Source organism: Microchirus variegatus (genome assembly GCF_963457635.1).
Source record: "Microchirus variegatus genome assembly, chromosome: 4".
NCBI classification, from domain to species: Eukaryota; Metazoa; Chordata; class Actinopteri; order Pleuronectiformes; family Soleidae; genus Microchirus; species Microchirus variegatus.
In genome coordinates this window covers 19,792,668-19,809,105 of record NC_139805.1, presented here as the reverse complement: position 1 = coordinate 19,809,105, position 16,438 = coordinate 19,792,668, and the positions used below count along the sequence as shown (strand labels likewise).

The following is a 16,438-nucleotide window of genomic DNA, read 5'->3' as shown; positions in this document are numbered from 1 at the left end:
GTAGCATCAGTTAAAAAGACTTAATCTCCAACATTGAGCAAGGACATTTCTGAAAATCTCAATATTTAACAGAGGAGTCTGGTGCATTTAGGGACAGCGCTGCTTGTGAGCCGAATCACAACCCCTTCGGCCATATTTTAATTCAGCGACTGTGCTCCGGTCACGCAGGAAGTACTGAACTAATCTTTTTAATTAACTGATTCTAATGATTCACTTCACTGAAAGCAACTAGGTGTGGGGGTTTGTGTTGCATACAAAACAACGTCACAGGATTTCCATACAGCCGTGGTGTGACTCCGCCCACGTTGGAAAACAGCCTTAACTGTGTAGAGTCCGACTTAGGGATGGGAATCCGTATTGGTCAGTATCGGTATCGATATCGGTCCGATATTGGTTCAAATCGGATATCGGACAGATATAAAAGGTAAAATCCGATACAATCCAAAAAAAATCATATATGTCGCATGCTTCACTGTGCACACTCTGTTTATTGTTGTCTCGTGGAGCCCCCTTTTGTCTAAAAAACGAGAGCAATAGTATCCGGAAGTCCGCGAAGTGTTCTATTCTTGGCTCCACAGTGCAGCACAGAGTTCTACACAAACTTCCAGCCTCAGAGGATTTACGTGTCCAATGGATACATGTTATATATGATGGCTAGAATCTGCAAATGATGGCTTTTCCAAATGCTAACTGCTGTTAGCTGCCGGAGCCTGACGTTGTTTGTGTCTCATTTGCATTTAAAGAGACAGGCACTCAAAACCGAGCCTTCTGAACAGGGCTGTTTTGGCAGGGTGATTGAACTGCTGTGGTGCTTCATCCTTATGGTATTTTGAAGCATTTATACACAGCTGTTTATTACAAAAATAGCTGTTGCACAGTTGGAAAAATATGTCTTTGAAACGTCTCGGCATAAATATGTTGCTTCATAGTTCATGAATGGTCGAAAATGACTTTATCGGACTAATATCGCTATTAGTAGATAAAAAAGTGGTATCGTCCCATCCCTAGTTGAGCCATGCCGAGCCGTTCTACAACTGTATCGTGTGAGTGAATGTCAAGCTCGCCTGATGTAGTGACCCGATAAATGATGTCAGTATTTACGTTGAATGATATAGACCAGGGCTATTCAACTAAAATTTCCGGAGGGCCAGCTTTTCGGAAGGCTGTCCAACCCCTGTACTACTATTTTGTGTTGTATGTACAGTAAATGGATACAAAATGTTATAAATTATTTAGCACTTATTTATTGAAATGGCTGCTAGTTTTGTGCTAAAAAGGTAAGTAACCAAACCACCAACATTCAGCTACAATTTGCGTATAGTGCAAAAAGTTTACAGTACCACCAACATTTGGGTATAACAGTCACAATTGGCTCTTGCAAAATTAGAGGCAACAATATCAACAACATTAAGGTGCAATGGCAACAAAAGGCTATTTTAGCAGAAATATAAGTAACAGTACCAAAAATATTCAGGTACAATTGCTACAGTTGGCTCTTAGTGCAAAATATTCTGGTACATACATTACAGCTGTACTAGTATTTGCCACAAAGTATCACAAAGTGCCACAAAGAGAAGCTACGGTTTTATTGGCTTTTTAGTAATGCATTCATTATTTATGGGTTAATGGGCCGCGGGCCGGTCCAAATTGCTTGAAGGGCCTGATGTGGCCCCCGGGCCTTAAGTTGAATAGCCTTGATATAGAGTACTTGCTTGCCATTAAAGCCCTTTCTTAGTGTTGGGGAATGTAGTGAGTGGAGCTGAATGAAGCTGGTGAACACAACAGGTGTTAGACAGGAGAAAAGCCTGAAAAAAGGGACCATTAGCAGAAAGCATGTCCATTAAGGAAGAGTATGCAACACATTAGTGTCTGAACGTCTTTGACAGTTCAGGTGCCTAATATACGACTAATAAGTCCAGCAGACCTGGGATAAATGGAAATGTTTGGAACAGAGTCAAGCATTAAACCCACACTCAATTTAACTAACCAGAGAGCAGCTTCATCTTCTAAATGTCACAGCAGAAAGTGAGCAACCAAATTGTGCTCACAATATGTCAAACTGCTCTAATTATAGGCAGTTTATGATTACAAATTAGAGCTAATAATGAAGGGCGGGTCATCCCATTAACTGATGTCATGTTTACAATGTCCCAAATTAATAAACAATGAAGAGAACATTGCTGTTGTTCAGCTACAGTAAAACAAAAGTACCCGTGCGTGTAGTGATATCAGTCAAGAGCTGCTTGAACCCAGGACAACCTATAATTTGAATTCCAGTCCTGGTCATACAATAGAGAGGGGGAGGGGGGTCTTAGGGAGTCAAACTGAAATAACTTCTTACCTCTGACAGGAAGGTCTGTGCTGATTTCTGTGCGCCAACATGCAGCAAATACTCATACACATATAAAGCTAACCTGGAAAAGAGAGAGAAAGACAGACAGTCAGTATCACAGCTCCAAATTCCTTCTGTACCCATTTCATTCCTCATTTGAAAGATTATTTCACAATTAAAAAAACGAGCTCGCGCTCTCTCTCGTCGCCCTGTAATGTGTCACACTGGTTTAATTTCACGTGGCCTATCAGCGACGGGCAGAGAATCATCAGTGTGTCATCTGAGATGGAGCTCGGATAAACAAGATTTTACAATATGAAGATTATGCACAGTGCAGACGGGGTTGTAAACGTGTGATGTAAACCTCTGCAGCTCTGAGCTAAAGAGCCTCTGTGGCACTCAGCCACATCCCTGTGGTTTTAGGAAATCTGCTGTTGAGGCACAGACGCTGAAAACAAAACAGCGCAGACAGAAAAACATGTTAAGAGGGGACAAAAAGGAAAACATCCTCAGATGTGGCTGAAGTTGGCCTTTTCGATAATAACATGCTGTTTGCTGGGTTCCTGTTATTACCACACTGAAGCTTATTCCTGCACAATAAATTGTAATTAATTTCTGAAAATGAAAAGATTACTTAACAAGCTTATGGAATATTATCAGCTTTTCCAGCTTTTCCAGATAACACGTCGACACGGATGAGCATCCCATCCTGAAAAAATACTCAAATATGAAGCTTTTATCGAGAAGTTCTGCGTCACACGCTGAAACAAACACAAAAACTTCTTCTTCTTATCTTAGTTTTCTATCACCAACAGCTTTAGCAGATTCTGAATGAGATTATGAAAGAAGGAAGTCTTTAACAGGTCATAGTTTTCTACAGCAATATAATAAATATCTCTCATCCCTAATCATCTCTCTTATCCCAACAAAGGCGATGGACGGTCGTCGCCTGCCCAGCGGCTGATTGTTTATACCGTGAGTTTATATATAATCGCATCTCATTAAGATAAAGCTGTTTTTTTTTTCGTGAGGCCAATGACTGAAATAAATGTTTGTGTGTACAATTTGAATGTTTTAGTATTTTACAGACCGCCACTTCAACCAAATTTAACCTGAATAACATAAAAAAAAGTGTATTTTTTCAGTTGTTTTTAACTTCAAAGTGGTGGCTGCACACTTTTTTCTCCCAGGACCTGACAAACTGTGGACATAAGTTAGAGCAGCCTCCTGCCTGAGGGCGAAACCCAGGTCAAAAGACATCCACATACATTTCACTGGAGCTCATAAACCTCAAAAGCCGAGAGCACATGGTAATAATTGCGGTGTCCGTGCCTCTTGGCAGCTGTATTTCCCAGAGTTGATCAAACTGATGCGTCCCACTCTTTTATATGTCAGATTCTGAGGTGGTTATTGTGGTCCATCACTGTCATGTTGACAGAAACACTTACTTGTGCCTGTGCACCATCATCCTGAACAGTTCAGGGGGGCATTTAGGTTTCCCAGGCTCTGGGTAAAAAAAAAAAAAAAAGGGGAATCCATTGGTGTAAAAAAAAAGAAAAAAAAAAAAAGTGTGAAATACCCCGCGGCAGACATCATCTCCGATACACCCTGTCCACCCCGTACAGCATCGCACGGAGATTCCCACGAGTACCACGGCAATGAAATTTTCATGGCAGAGCCTGGTGTGATCTGAGGGGCTCAATGCCTGAGCGGTGGGCACCTGCCCCAGCTGCAATGCATTATTTAAAAACACTCATTCAATCCAGGCTTCAGGAGACACCTTTTGTTAGTCAGTCAGAAGCACTAAGTGTAACTCGGGGGGAGGAGGAGCTGATCGAGCAGAACCCAAGGATGGGCCAGGTAGGTAAAGGAGACGTTGCGGTGAACGCAGTGTCCGTGGAGAGCTGTGAAACTGAATGTCAGGGTGTGAACGCTTCCCTCTGTGGACACTGAGAACATGAATTTCTTCTCCCCTGTGAACCATGCGCTAGTTACACGTGTCACTCAGGAATAAAAGATGAGACACGGACCGCAACCGCACGCCGTCCTGTCCTGTCCTGTCCAACTCACAGCTCACATTTCCTCTCCTACACATTTCACTCTCTCCCCGTCCTCGTTCCACAATTTAAAGTGAAGCATAATTGAGCAAATAACGTGATGAGAGGCATGAGAAGAGCCTGAGTGGGAGGATGAACGTTTGGCCTTTGGTTTGACTGCTGACTCCAAATCAAAGCCCATTAAATAAAGCTGGTATGTGTGAGTTTAGATTAAAACACGTCTAGAGGACCATCTCCTGTCTGTTTGCCATGCTCCCTCTCTTAAAGCACGAGTAGTCCACATGGACCGTGCGTACCGATTAGCTGGTGCACCTGTCTGTTACTACCCGATCCGCCTGCCTACCTCGCAGCACATGAAGGGAGTGTTTACACTAAGCCAGAGAGAGACGTTCACAGCTGAGGCAGAGACAATAGCCAGAACATGCAAACCAGTCACAGAAAAATGGCAGTGGAAGTGCAGCCAAAAGTCACAGTTACACTACAGACGGATCGGTTGCAGTTCTTAGCTTTTCAAGACTTTTAGACCCTAGATTTATTATACCCTAGTTTCCTGGTGTCCTAATGAACATGTCTGTGACATGCTTTGGTCAAAATACCATAAGGATGAAGCACCACAGCAGCTCAAACACACTGTCAAAACAGCCCTATTCAAACCGCTCAGTTTTGAGTGCCTGTCTCTTTAAATGCAAATGAGACACAAACAACGTCAGGCTCCGGCAGCTAACAGCAGTTAGCATTTGGAAAAGCCATCATTTGCAGACTCTAGCCATCATATATAACATGTATCCATTGGACACGTAAATCCTCTGAGACTGGACAGTTTGTGTAGAACTCTGTGCTGCACTGTGCAGCCAAGAATAGAACACTTCACGGACTTCCGGATTCTATTGCTCTCGTGTTTTTGAGGGACAAAGCGGAGCTCCACGAGACAACAATTCCAGGAATGTTTCATTGTGACGTAGCAATGTCCTGTACTTAGACTGAGGCGGACCACACAAACTTGAGTCATCTTTTTTCACACTTTGCCTACTCAAAGGGCCTCCAGAGTCCCAATTATAAGTATTAAAATGATTAAAAAAATTATTTTGTATAATATGTCCCCTTTAAGTAGGCAGCTTTCCTGTACTTAACTGTCCCTGTTAGGTAACTATCGTAATGAAGCAGCAGCAGTAGAAAGACATTGGTGCTGTTTGCGTTGTCCTGTGTGAACCCTGCTGTTGTTTAGGGTGCAAGATAATGCAGTTACTGTGTGCCATTAATCACATCATCCAAACCCTACGTCCCCATGGCTATAAGAATTAAATATTAAATGATTTTTATGGACCAATTCAAACCAGTTGAACAAAGAGACAAAGTTTAACAGAGTATGTGTATTTGCATTGAGTTATGACAGGTATAAGCATTTCTGTATTTCAGAAAATTGTCAACCACAGGGTTGCAGGTGCCCATTTTTAAAAGCTAATGCTCACTTTTGTACATATTTTAAATCAATCAGCTTTCACACAAAATGTCTATTTGAGCTTTAAACTGAATAATCATTTGCAGCCAGTTTGCTTTAAAAAAAAAAAAAAATCAACCTTTTCTGATTTCCTTTTCTTTCCTGACTCTAACCTCATGAGGTCAGAAGAACTTTTTGTACCACCTGAGAAACTGAGCTCTTGAAGCAACACCATAATCACCAACTGCAGCTACAGTTAAAATGCAGTTGGTGTAAATACACTCACACATACTTCACACACTGGTATGGTGAAATTAGATTAAGATATTATTGTTATTACTTAATTGATTATTATGTTTTTGTTATTCGTTTCATTTTCTACGCCCTATAGTCAAAATTCCTCAGCTCCACTCCGATCACATAATGTTGGTACACACAGGGCACAACCACGCAGAAACGGCACAAAATGAAAACAATCTTTTTCTTTGTTGTGTTTGAAAAAGTTCGGGGAATATCTCCGTCCACGCGGAAACCCCCTGAGACTCAAAACTCTGTAGTATTTATGTTAGCACTGTGAAGTTGTGTTGTAACGTTACACCGAAAAACAGAGACGTCGTTCACGTGATATAGATATAATAACAGAAACTGAGACGGAATGAAAGGAGCCAATAATGTCTGTCTGTTTACATTTTGCGCCGTTTCCGTGTACAAATCGAGCGACTTTCTGACATGAACCTAAGCATTTTCCGTGATGGAAATGTACAATTCTGCCCCACGAGTGACATAAGTGCTGTGTGAGCGCAGTGCACATCAACAGTCACAGACACAAGCTGTGGATGTGCAGCACCATCGACAGTGTGTGGAACAATCGCTGATCTGTTTTGTTAATTCAAGTTGAAATGAGCTTTGTTTTCTCATCTCTTTATTTTTTACAATTCAACTTTTTTTTTTCACCCCCTTGTGCGAAATCTCGTGTTCTAGTGATATCCAGTGTCTTTTCAGACTGACTTTAGACTTTACATCAATGACTGACAGTGCAAGAGAGAGCAGGGAATGTGATGTTATCGTTTTCCTAAAGTATCGTATTCGCCGTCCACACATAAACCCGTTTAAGGCCCCCATTTATACAAGGACGCTTGCGGGTAAAAACGACAAAATATTTTATCGGAAGTGCCTTTTCGTTTAGACGGTGGCTTAAAAACGCAAAAATCGGAAACCGCCCTCCAGAGTGGAAAACTTGAATTCGGCGTAGCGTTTCCGTCTACACTGTCAAGACGCAAAACTCAAAAGCTCAGATCTGCTCACGTCGCGTACGCGTTTACGTCACATACATGCGCCAGTACAGGGAAATAAACAAACATGTCGGATTATTTCCAAGCGTCGGATCTAGTGTAACCTGAAGCGATAATTCCACTTCTTACCGGCGGTAGCCATGTTTTGGTTTTTCGCGGTGGAAGATTCTACGCATGCGCTCAGACATGGCGTGGTGTTGTGTGATAGTGTATCACAGCACCACCTAGCTGCCTGGCATGCATACCCAATCGAATTCCACACACTTTTGTGTCACCGTATGCACGCAGATTTCCTCCCGAAAAGGCTCGTCTAAACGCGGAGTAAAAAGTGAAGACGTGACGCCACTTTTGCGTCTTCCGTTCAGACCGTCATCATTTTAAACGTGACGCCTCTCCGACAAAAAAGCATGCATATTCACCTAAACCTGTTTCCGTGTGGACGGCCTCACAGTAGAACAGTATTTCTGATTTTCCACCAGTGGTGGTACACGTACCACAGTTTGAGAACCATGGGCCTAACTAGTGCTTTGCTCCATGTCCAGACTTCAAGCAGACACTTTCCCATCACCTTGTCCCCAGGAAGCACACCTGACATTCAGCCCCGAGGCTGACCCACCCTGCCTTCCCTTTTGTTCACTTGTCTCCAGAGACTCGGGACTCTCGGCTGAGTTTAGCCAGCTAAAGCGCAGACAGTTAGCAAATTAACTGTCATGTCTTCGTTTCAATAATTCAGCAGGGAGAGGGAGAGAGAGACGGCGGTGGCAGAGGTAAGGCATGCACGGAGGAAGTGATGGTGGCAGGATTAGGCAGTGCCCGTTAACTGCATCTGCCTTCATACACAATCCATGTCTATCACAGGAGAATATAGGACGTGCATAATTTATAGACTCGGCGGTGTCCTCAAAGAGTAACGGAGTCAAAACAGAAAACATTATTTCCTTCATATTAAATATTAATGGACACCTTATAAAAGCAGTGTAGAACTGACGCTGTGGCGGCGAACAGGTGCGCATGTAGGTGAAACAAAGGTTGTGTGTCTGTGTTTGAGACGCCTGTGATGCTGTGAAGCTGTTTCACTGAAGCTTATTCCCACTGCACACATTGTTTGTATTTGCTTGGCTTTGTTATGGCGGTTCCTTTGTCAAAACAAATCAGCCTCTATGAGCGAGTAGACACGCTTTGCTTTAGCCACGGGTTAATCCACACACACACTGTCACACACACACGCAGGTTTGCTGAGCTATTCCTCTTGGGACACTGTACCTACTGAACAGCCTATAAAAAGGTCCCCTAAAGCCCAATTTATACTCCTGCGTAAAGTGCTCTAGGTTACCCCTCTACGTCGCCCAAGCTTCTCCGGCTGCACGAAATATTTGTAATAAGTGCCCGTCACTCCGTCAAGGGACAACGGAGATGGCAAGGGCTGCGATTGGTCCTCAGGACAGGCCGAGATAACGATGCTCTATGCCGGCCACTGTGCGCACCGAGCGTCCACAGAGGCGGAGCTGATCACCGCCGACAACGTCGCTGCCAAACTATAAATACGTCATATATTCATACACAAACCACATGTTTATACTCTAAATGGCTAATCATCTTAAAACTGCGTTCCGGGTGAGAAACGGCCACGATTTCAATGTTATTCTGCTGCAACAACAACAACAACAGTCTTTCTCTCTCGGACGTCATTGCTCACTGTAGCCAGAAGCACAACAACCTTATGTAGCGACCCCTACTGATCGGGCGGGAAATTGCAGTGCGTATCCGGCACCACGACGGAGAACTATAAAGGCTCGAGGGGTCTCCGTGGTTACGCAGTTGGATAACGCATTACGCAGTTGGAGAAGTATAATGTGGCCTTAAGTGTCCCTAACCTTAACCATAACCAGTTAATGCCTAACCCTAACCTTAATAGCAATTCAAATCCTAGCCCTAAATTTAACCAGTTCCTCAGAAATTAGGTTACGTCTCATAAGGACCAGGTTTTGGTCTCCATGAGGACTACTGGTCCTGAGAAGGTCAGTGTTTATGCCAGAAAAGGTCCTATAGAGGTATAAAAAATAAAAAATGTTTGCACAGCATGTTCTCATCATAATGCATTCCCAAAGCTCTTGCCCTAGACGTAATCATCACAACTAAGTGCCTAACCCTAATCCTTAAACAAAACAATAAAACACTTTTAAGGGGTGACAGAACATGAGTTTTTGGTCCTCACAAAGACACCCATACAAACACACGCACACACGCCACTAATTGTCCTCTCACTTCACTTAAAAAAATACCAGACAACTTGTTCATTTTTCAGCCAAATTTGATTGTCACTCACACAAAGACACACTTAGCATAAAAAGCGGCGAAGCAGAAAGATATCCATAACGATATGTGACGAGAGATGATGTTGACTTAGCCGACATACTTGTCTTATCACCAGAGCCTTCTCGGGGACGACAACAACATGATGTAACTTAACAAGAAAAATGTGTTTTCCGCACTGAAATACCACTCATACTCTTCTTTTTCCCTCTATCTGTTGACTATGGAGGCAAATACTTTTCATTGTGTTCTAATAAAAGATGCACACATGCTGTACTCGTGTGCCCTTTTGCCAAAGTGATTAACAACTTCGCGCACGCAGTCTCAATATTTATACTGTCTTTTTCATTTCAAGGGAGAAAACTAACAAATTTGTGCAGATGCACCCAAAGCAGCAGACGAAAAAAGAAGCATTAATTGACTGTTGACACATCTGAATGAAAGCACATTGAGCCAAAGGGTGCCGAGGGTAAATCAAGGGTTTCTTTACTTTTAGTGCAGTGTTTCAGCCCATGTTGGTGCACGGCTCTTTATGTTTCTGTCAAAAGGCTGAAATGCAGATGGCGGTGCCATCTGTGTAGAATCAAAACCATGCATTCAGGACTGAAGATCCCCATTAAACTGCATGTAAATACATGGGAGGAGTCAGAGGAGGAGTGGAGGATGTAAAGAACCCGGCATTCAAAAAAAACTGATTAACTTCGCACTTGAAGTTCTTTTCCCACCAAAAAAAAACCTAATCCAGAAATACTTGAAATCTCAAAAAGTCTGTAAACAAACACGGAGCAGAATTATTTAGGAGACTATGGACCCGAGATGTTTGATCGTGAATGGAATAGTTTCGTGAATGGTATGTTTTAATTAAAATGCCAGTATTCATCAGTGCACATTTCAAAGAGGTCCTTGTTACTAAATTGTACTTTATACCAATATTAACATTCAAATCATCTAATAAAATGTGGGGACTAATTAATTTCTTTGGTCATGCTATCTTTACAATTGTTATTAGTATGTTTTGCAGAATGTCTTTAGACATCAGGGCTTCTTTAGAGTCTTAAAACAGCGAGACCACGCAGCTCAATGCCACTTTTATGGCGAGGCCTTGGCTGTGTGAAAAAGACGTGTGGCTGTTTTGTGTTGTGTTTTTTTCAACAAACAGGTTGGATCCAAGCCTTGGTTGCAAGGCCTTGGAGAAGATAATACACTCGATGCACTTAAATGTACACCTGAGCTGGTTGAATGGAACTTTTTATGTGCACTCTTAACGTGAAAAACTACAGTTTACCAGTGTTCTGTTGACATTTGTACTCTTTTCAATCCTTTGACCATTGAGGGACGTTTTGTACTGCACACTTTATCCAATCGCAGTCGTGGTTGTGTTAAAGTTAACAAAAGTTCACAAACTACAAACTAGTGTTCACAAATAAAACGATTAACTTTCACGATCACAGATCTACGGGCCACACGGTTAGCGTAGTGGTTAGCGCTCTTGCCTTTGCAGCAAGAAAACCCGGGTTCGCGCCCCGGTTGGAACAAGGACCTTTCTGCATGGAGTTTGCATGTTCTCCCCATGTGTGAGTGGGTTTTCTCCGGGTTCTCCGGCTTCCTCCCACAGTCCAAAAACATGCAATATGGCGATTAGGTAAATTGGTCACTCTTAATTGACCGTAGACCGTGAATGAGAGAGTGAATGGTTGTTTGTCTCTATGTGTGATGGACTGGCGAACTGTCCAGGATGTACCCCACCTATCGCCCTATGTCAGCTGAGATAGGCACAGAACCCCCCGCGACCCTCCAGTGGAAGATAAAGTGGTAGAAAATGGATGCATGGATGGATCACAGATCTGTTCCTTGGAGACAAAGCACTCATATGACGAACACTACATGTTATACTATGATCTCAATATCTTCTGCAATAATGACAACATGACCTTTCCTCAAATCATCCATCGTTTGCTTTTTCCTTGTACATTTCTGGTGATTCAGAGACTTTACTGCCGCACAACTCACAAGAACTAACACTGCATCCTTTTCCTATGGTGTTATGAGGAGGATTGTGATACCAGGATTCCATCTATCGCCGTCAAAATGTTTGTGCAGACCGTGGGAAAAGTGGAAGTCAATTGGGCTTGTAAACTGAGGGTTCAAATCCTGGGACAGGTCAAGGGTTGGGCTGCCCCTGAGCAAGATAATCCCCCATTGCTCCCCTGATGCAGATAAGTGCTGCCCACTGCTCCTGCATCTGATTTGTGTGTGTGTTCACTGTTGGTGAGTAAAAAGGATGGTTTTAGATGCAGAGGTCAAATTCATTATCACTAACTGGTGTGTGTGTGTGTGTGTGTGCAAATAAAACAACATCTAATGAAATAGTGTAAACATTGCATTATATATAAAAGAAGAACAATCTTTACTTCCAGGTTTTCTGAATGCCCAGTGTGAGTGGACATTCCCTCATTGTCGACCCCTCTATCCTCCACATGAAGATTATGTAGAGGCTGGAGCCAATCCCAGGTGACCTAGTGGCAGAACTCCCAGCTGACCAACATGGACAGGTCAACGATCCATCACAGGGCCAACACACAGAGACAGACAATTTAGAGTGTCCCATTATTTTTGGACTGGACTGGAGTGGACAGAGAGATCACACACAAGGTCCTCAGTTGAACCAGGATTTGAACTGTTGTGAGGCAACAGTGTGAGCCACCACCCCACCACCGCATCAATAAATAACATGTATTTTAAAAAGCCAGTGTCTGTATCCATCATGATACTGAAATAAAAATAAAAAGCACAGATTGGCTGGTTGTAACACACTAAAATGTGCTGGTGTACCTGGGATTTTTAAAACCAGGCGATGCTGCTAAAATAAAGGTGATTCACCAGTGGCTGTGGTGTTTTTGTTTGGGGAAGAAAGAAAACAACAAAACCACATCCTATTACGTATCGTTAACTGGTTAACTAGTTTTGTGGTGGCTAAAATGAGCAAAAGATGAAGAAATGAGTTGTGTTCACCAGTGTCTTATGTTCTCACTGTTGCCGATTGAAGCTGCAGCTGATTAAATGCAATGCAGAGTCATTTCAAGTGAATGCTGGTTTAACACATTCCCACTGGTGAAATACTGGGTTAAACCTGGGAGTTAACAAGTTTTCTGAACAGAGGGAATGGGGTATACAGTACTGCCGCTTTTCTGCTAGACATTTATAGCACTACTCCTCTCGGAATGGCTCGACGATACACGGTTTGTTTTTAGGCACGTCGCTTTCCAAACTCCAAAATTTGTTCAGTACTTCCTGCACACAGTCACTGTACTAAAATACGGCTCGTGATGTAGCCAGCGATCTCGGCTTTCTGCAGAACGATCGCTAAACACACCAGTCTCTAGTGGTAAATATTGAGATTTTAGATATTTCTTTACTAAATTAAAAATTAACGCATGCTTTCACGATGTTTAGGTCTTTCGAACTGATCTACAGTTCGGTATTGGTCTGTGTGGGACATCATGCTCGTGACTCTCTGACCAAACATTTTATTTTTTTATTTCTATTTTGTTTTTTGTGTACAGTTTATTTTTGTAACTTCTGGGAGAAAGTTTGTCTTTGTGTGATCACATTATCACATTGTCTTATACAAACTGTATTGTTTTGATGCCATAATTTGCTTTAACACACCTTTTATTGTATCAATTTTTGAATCGAGAATTGTTTGAATCGAATCGGTTGAATAGAAAATCAATTTTGAATCGAATCGTGACCCTGAGAACCGGAATCGAATCAAATCGTGAGCCACCCAAAGATTCACATCCCTAATACGCAGTACACAGGTACGCTGGTTATTTGTGGCGCTAGTCTTTTCGTTTAATAAACAGCTCGCTAACCGTGCTAAAGGTGCTAATGGCGCTAACTGTTAAAGATGCGTTAATGTGTGTTAACGGCTTCAAGGCCCAGCACTAATTTTTAAATGCAACATAACTGAGACAAACACTGCAGAGATGATAACCAGAAGTGATTAAGCCAGTTATGAGAAAGTCTTCATTAAAACCCAGTTGGGCTCCAGTCGTAGCCCAAAAGTTAGGAAGTGAGTCTGCAAATAATTGCACCCAAAATTCCATTGTTTTGGGGGAGGGGCTGTGTAGCCTGCTAATGCGAGCATTTCCTGACTTACAGCTCGTAGCCTTAATATTCACTATCCCCTCCCAAAAAAAGCCCTCGGCTGCAGGCTGTCACTCAAAGTGACAACGGGCTGTTAACAAAATCAAATAAGTGTGGGTGTCGTGTGCAGATCGTCTCCTTCTTGAAATGGAAATGCTAAGAGAGAGCGCTATCAAATAGCATTTGCACCACAAAAAGCTTATTTAAAAAAAAAAAAAAAGATTTTTGTGCAGCAAAGTGTGACTAACTTGTTGAGTACACACACAACTGTACTGTTTAGCTGCTTTTAAGTGTTCAATAAAACACACTGCTGCCAAGGACAAATCATGTTTTTATCTAGTTTGAATGGGTTTCTACTCTTTCGTCAATGAGTTATATGTATTTATGTGTACAAAAATAAGATTAACTATACACACAATACTGGAATTAATCCAGGGAAAATAATCACTTATCTACAATCTTATCTTAACCTTTTTATTATTATTGATTCGTTTCATTATTCATTCCTATTTTAAACATAACAAACCAGAACTCAGATCAGTAAATTATAATATCAATATGGCTCGATTAATAATCCCCTGAGCTGAGATCGCAGAGTCTTGCTTTAATCTGACACAAGTTCATCCAGGGTGCCCCCCCCCCCCCCCTTCTTTTTTTTTTTTTTTTCAATGTGTGAATATGTAAAGAAGCGTATGAATATGTAAATATGAATATGAGCTCATTCAGTGAAGCGTTGAGGCAGCTGCTGTGAACTCCATGCTTACAAGGAAACATGTGTTGGCCCTGCAGGGCAGGTTAGGGAGACAAGACAGGTGAGGGACGAGGGCAAACAGTGTCCATTATGTCTGGACAGTGACGACAACAAGCCTGTGACACACACACACACACATACGCACACACCAGCTGAACTAAATGTATACAGAGAGAGCATGGACAATAAACGGACTTACGAGTTCATTTACTCCATTTATTTTTATTTAACCCTCCTCCTACAACTGCCATTTGAAAAAACACACTGCACTGTGCACCGATTACACACAGCAGTATCCACACTTCCCCCAAAAGAGTCTTCAATAAAATAAAAATAATCCATTCCCACAATGTGTTCAAAACAAACAAGTGTAAAGAGAGCAGCCACAATGCACGTCCTTGTTCTCAACATGCAATATTAAAGCATCATATGCCGGTTCAAAGGTTACTCTGCCTGCTGTTCCTAAAAACCACATGGGACACACACACACACACACACACACACACACACACACACACACACATGGAGAGAAATCTGCTCAATCCTCCAATAAACTGGTGAGAATTCAGAGGGAAATTAAAGGCTCATTCCACGCAACATGTACACAGTCCCACATGAGGACTGAGCAAATGAGCGAGCCACATGTTTTAAGAGGCTGTATCAGAGGAAAAAAATTAAAAACAAAACACAGCAATCTAGGTGTGTGTGTGTGTGTGTGTGCGTTTGTGTGAGGAGATTTATAACAGATAAATGTGTAGCTGCCTTCCAGGACCTGACAGTGTCTTTAGATTACAGTTCCATCTCAGCAGATGATCCCTGCTCACTCCTCTAACCTCACAACGTTTCATGCTTAAAAATAGCTGATGATGATGATGATGATAATAAAGGCCGGTGCTGATCTAACGTGCTGCAATATGAGGTGCAACTTCTTCTTTTTTTATTAATAATAATAATAATAATAATAATAATAATAATTATTATTATTATTATTATTATTATTAGGTCCCACAAAGGATAATAAATAATAGTATTTATTAATGCATATCGTAGGGGAAATTAAATACGAGGCTATTTTGCAACAAAAATTCGGTCATTTTTTTAAGGTTTATACTAAAAGTCCGGGTTTGCAGCTTCATGTTCGTGCAGACTGGATGTTCCAAAGTTTAGCAGCGCTGCACGAGAACTGCCAACTGCACGGGACAAAACTTTTCCCTTCACCGTGTCCCTGCTGCCGCTGATCTGTGTCTAACACCAGAGAACCACCACCACCACCATCATCATCATCCGTTCACAAAGCCTCTTCCAGCGGCTTCATCTACCTAAAGTTTCCCAGAGACGAGAGGAGAAAGAGCGGGTCTGCACTGAGACGAGTCTCCGCGCAGAGAACACGGTTCACCCGGGATGAAATGAAATAAAAAAAACACGCGTGTCTCTTTCTCCTTTCCCCGGCAAGAGCGCGCAGTTTGCTCCACACTGTATCTCACACACACACACACACACACACACACATTAAAACACATTGTCGCTCTCCCGCCAGTCACTGTGCAGTTTGCATAAACGCACCGCATCAGACACATATCATGTGCACAAATTGACATGAAATAATCCCAAACAAAAAGTTGCAGAGACGCACCTCTGAGGTGGGTCACAGAGGAGGAGGAGGAGGGGGGGTAACCGCGCACGGAGGAGCACAGGAGCGCACTTTGGTTACTGTACACTCCTTTTAAATTACAGTAGCGAGTTTAGAAAGTTGACTCCCCTCCTCTGCCCCCTCGGCTGCATGATAAGCAGGTAAACTCCTACAATAAAAGGCGCACGGTTCACTTACTTTTCTCTCGCTTGGCTATCGGAAGGGACGACAGCTCCTTTACCTTTGGCGTACATGCTGGATTCTGTTTTAAGACTTTTGCCCCACTCAACACCTGTCAAAGAAGGCAGCCAGGAAAACGCTCCATCTCCATAGCTACCCCTTTAGTGTTTTTCCTGCCCCCCTCCTCCTCCTCCTCCTCCTCCTCCCTCCCTCACTCCCTCCCCCTCCTTCTCCCCCTCCTCCTCCTCCTTCTCTCTGCTCTCCCTCCCTCTCTTTCTCTCCTCTCTCCCTCGCGC

The 16,438-nt window shown here is 42.6% G+C and overlaps 1 protein-coding gene across 6 annotated transcripts in view; it reads right to left on the bottom strand.

Moving 5' to 3' along the window:
* Nucleotides 1-16,284, bottom strand: part of ssbp4 (single stranded DNA binding protein 4) — a 106,272-nt gene extending 89,988 nt beyond the window's left edge. For 5 of the 6 annotated variants that reach the window (XM_083887711.1, XM_083887716.1, XM_083887713.1 and 2 more), the window contains exons 1-2: nt 16,161-16,284; nt 2,342-2,414 (exon numbers count right to left, since the gene is read on the bottom strand). In XM_083887711.1, coding sequence (XP_083743837.1) covers nt 2,342-2,414; nt 16,161-16,216 — 129 coding nt within the window. In that variant the 5' untranslated portion in view covers nt 16,217-16,284. Of the gene's footprint in view, nt 1-2,341; nt 2,415-16,160 lie in introns of those variants that run through there. The other variant, XM_083887715.1, reaches the window with a different exon arrangement.
* Nucleotides 16,285-16,438: the final 154 nt, after the last annotated feature.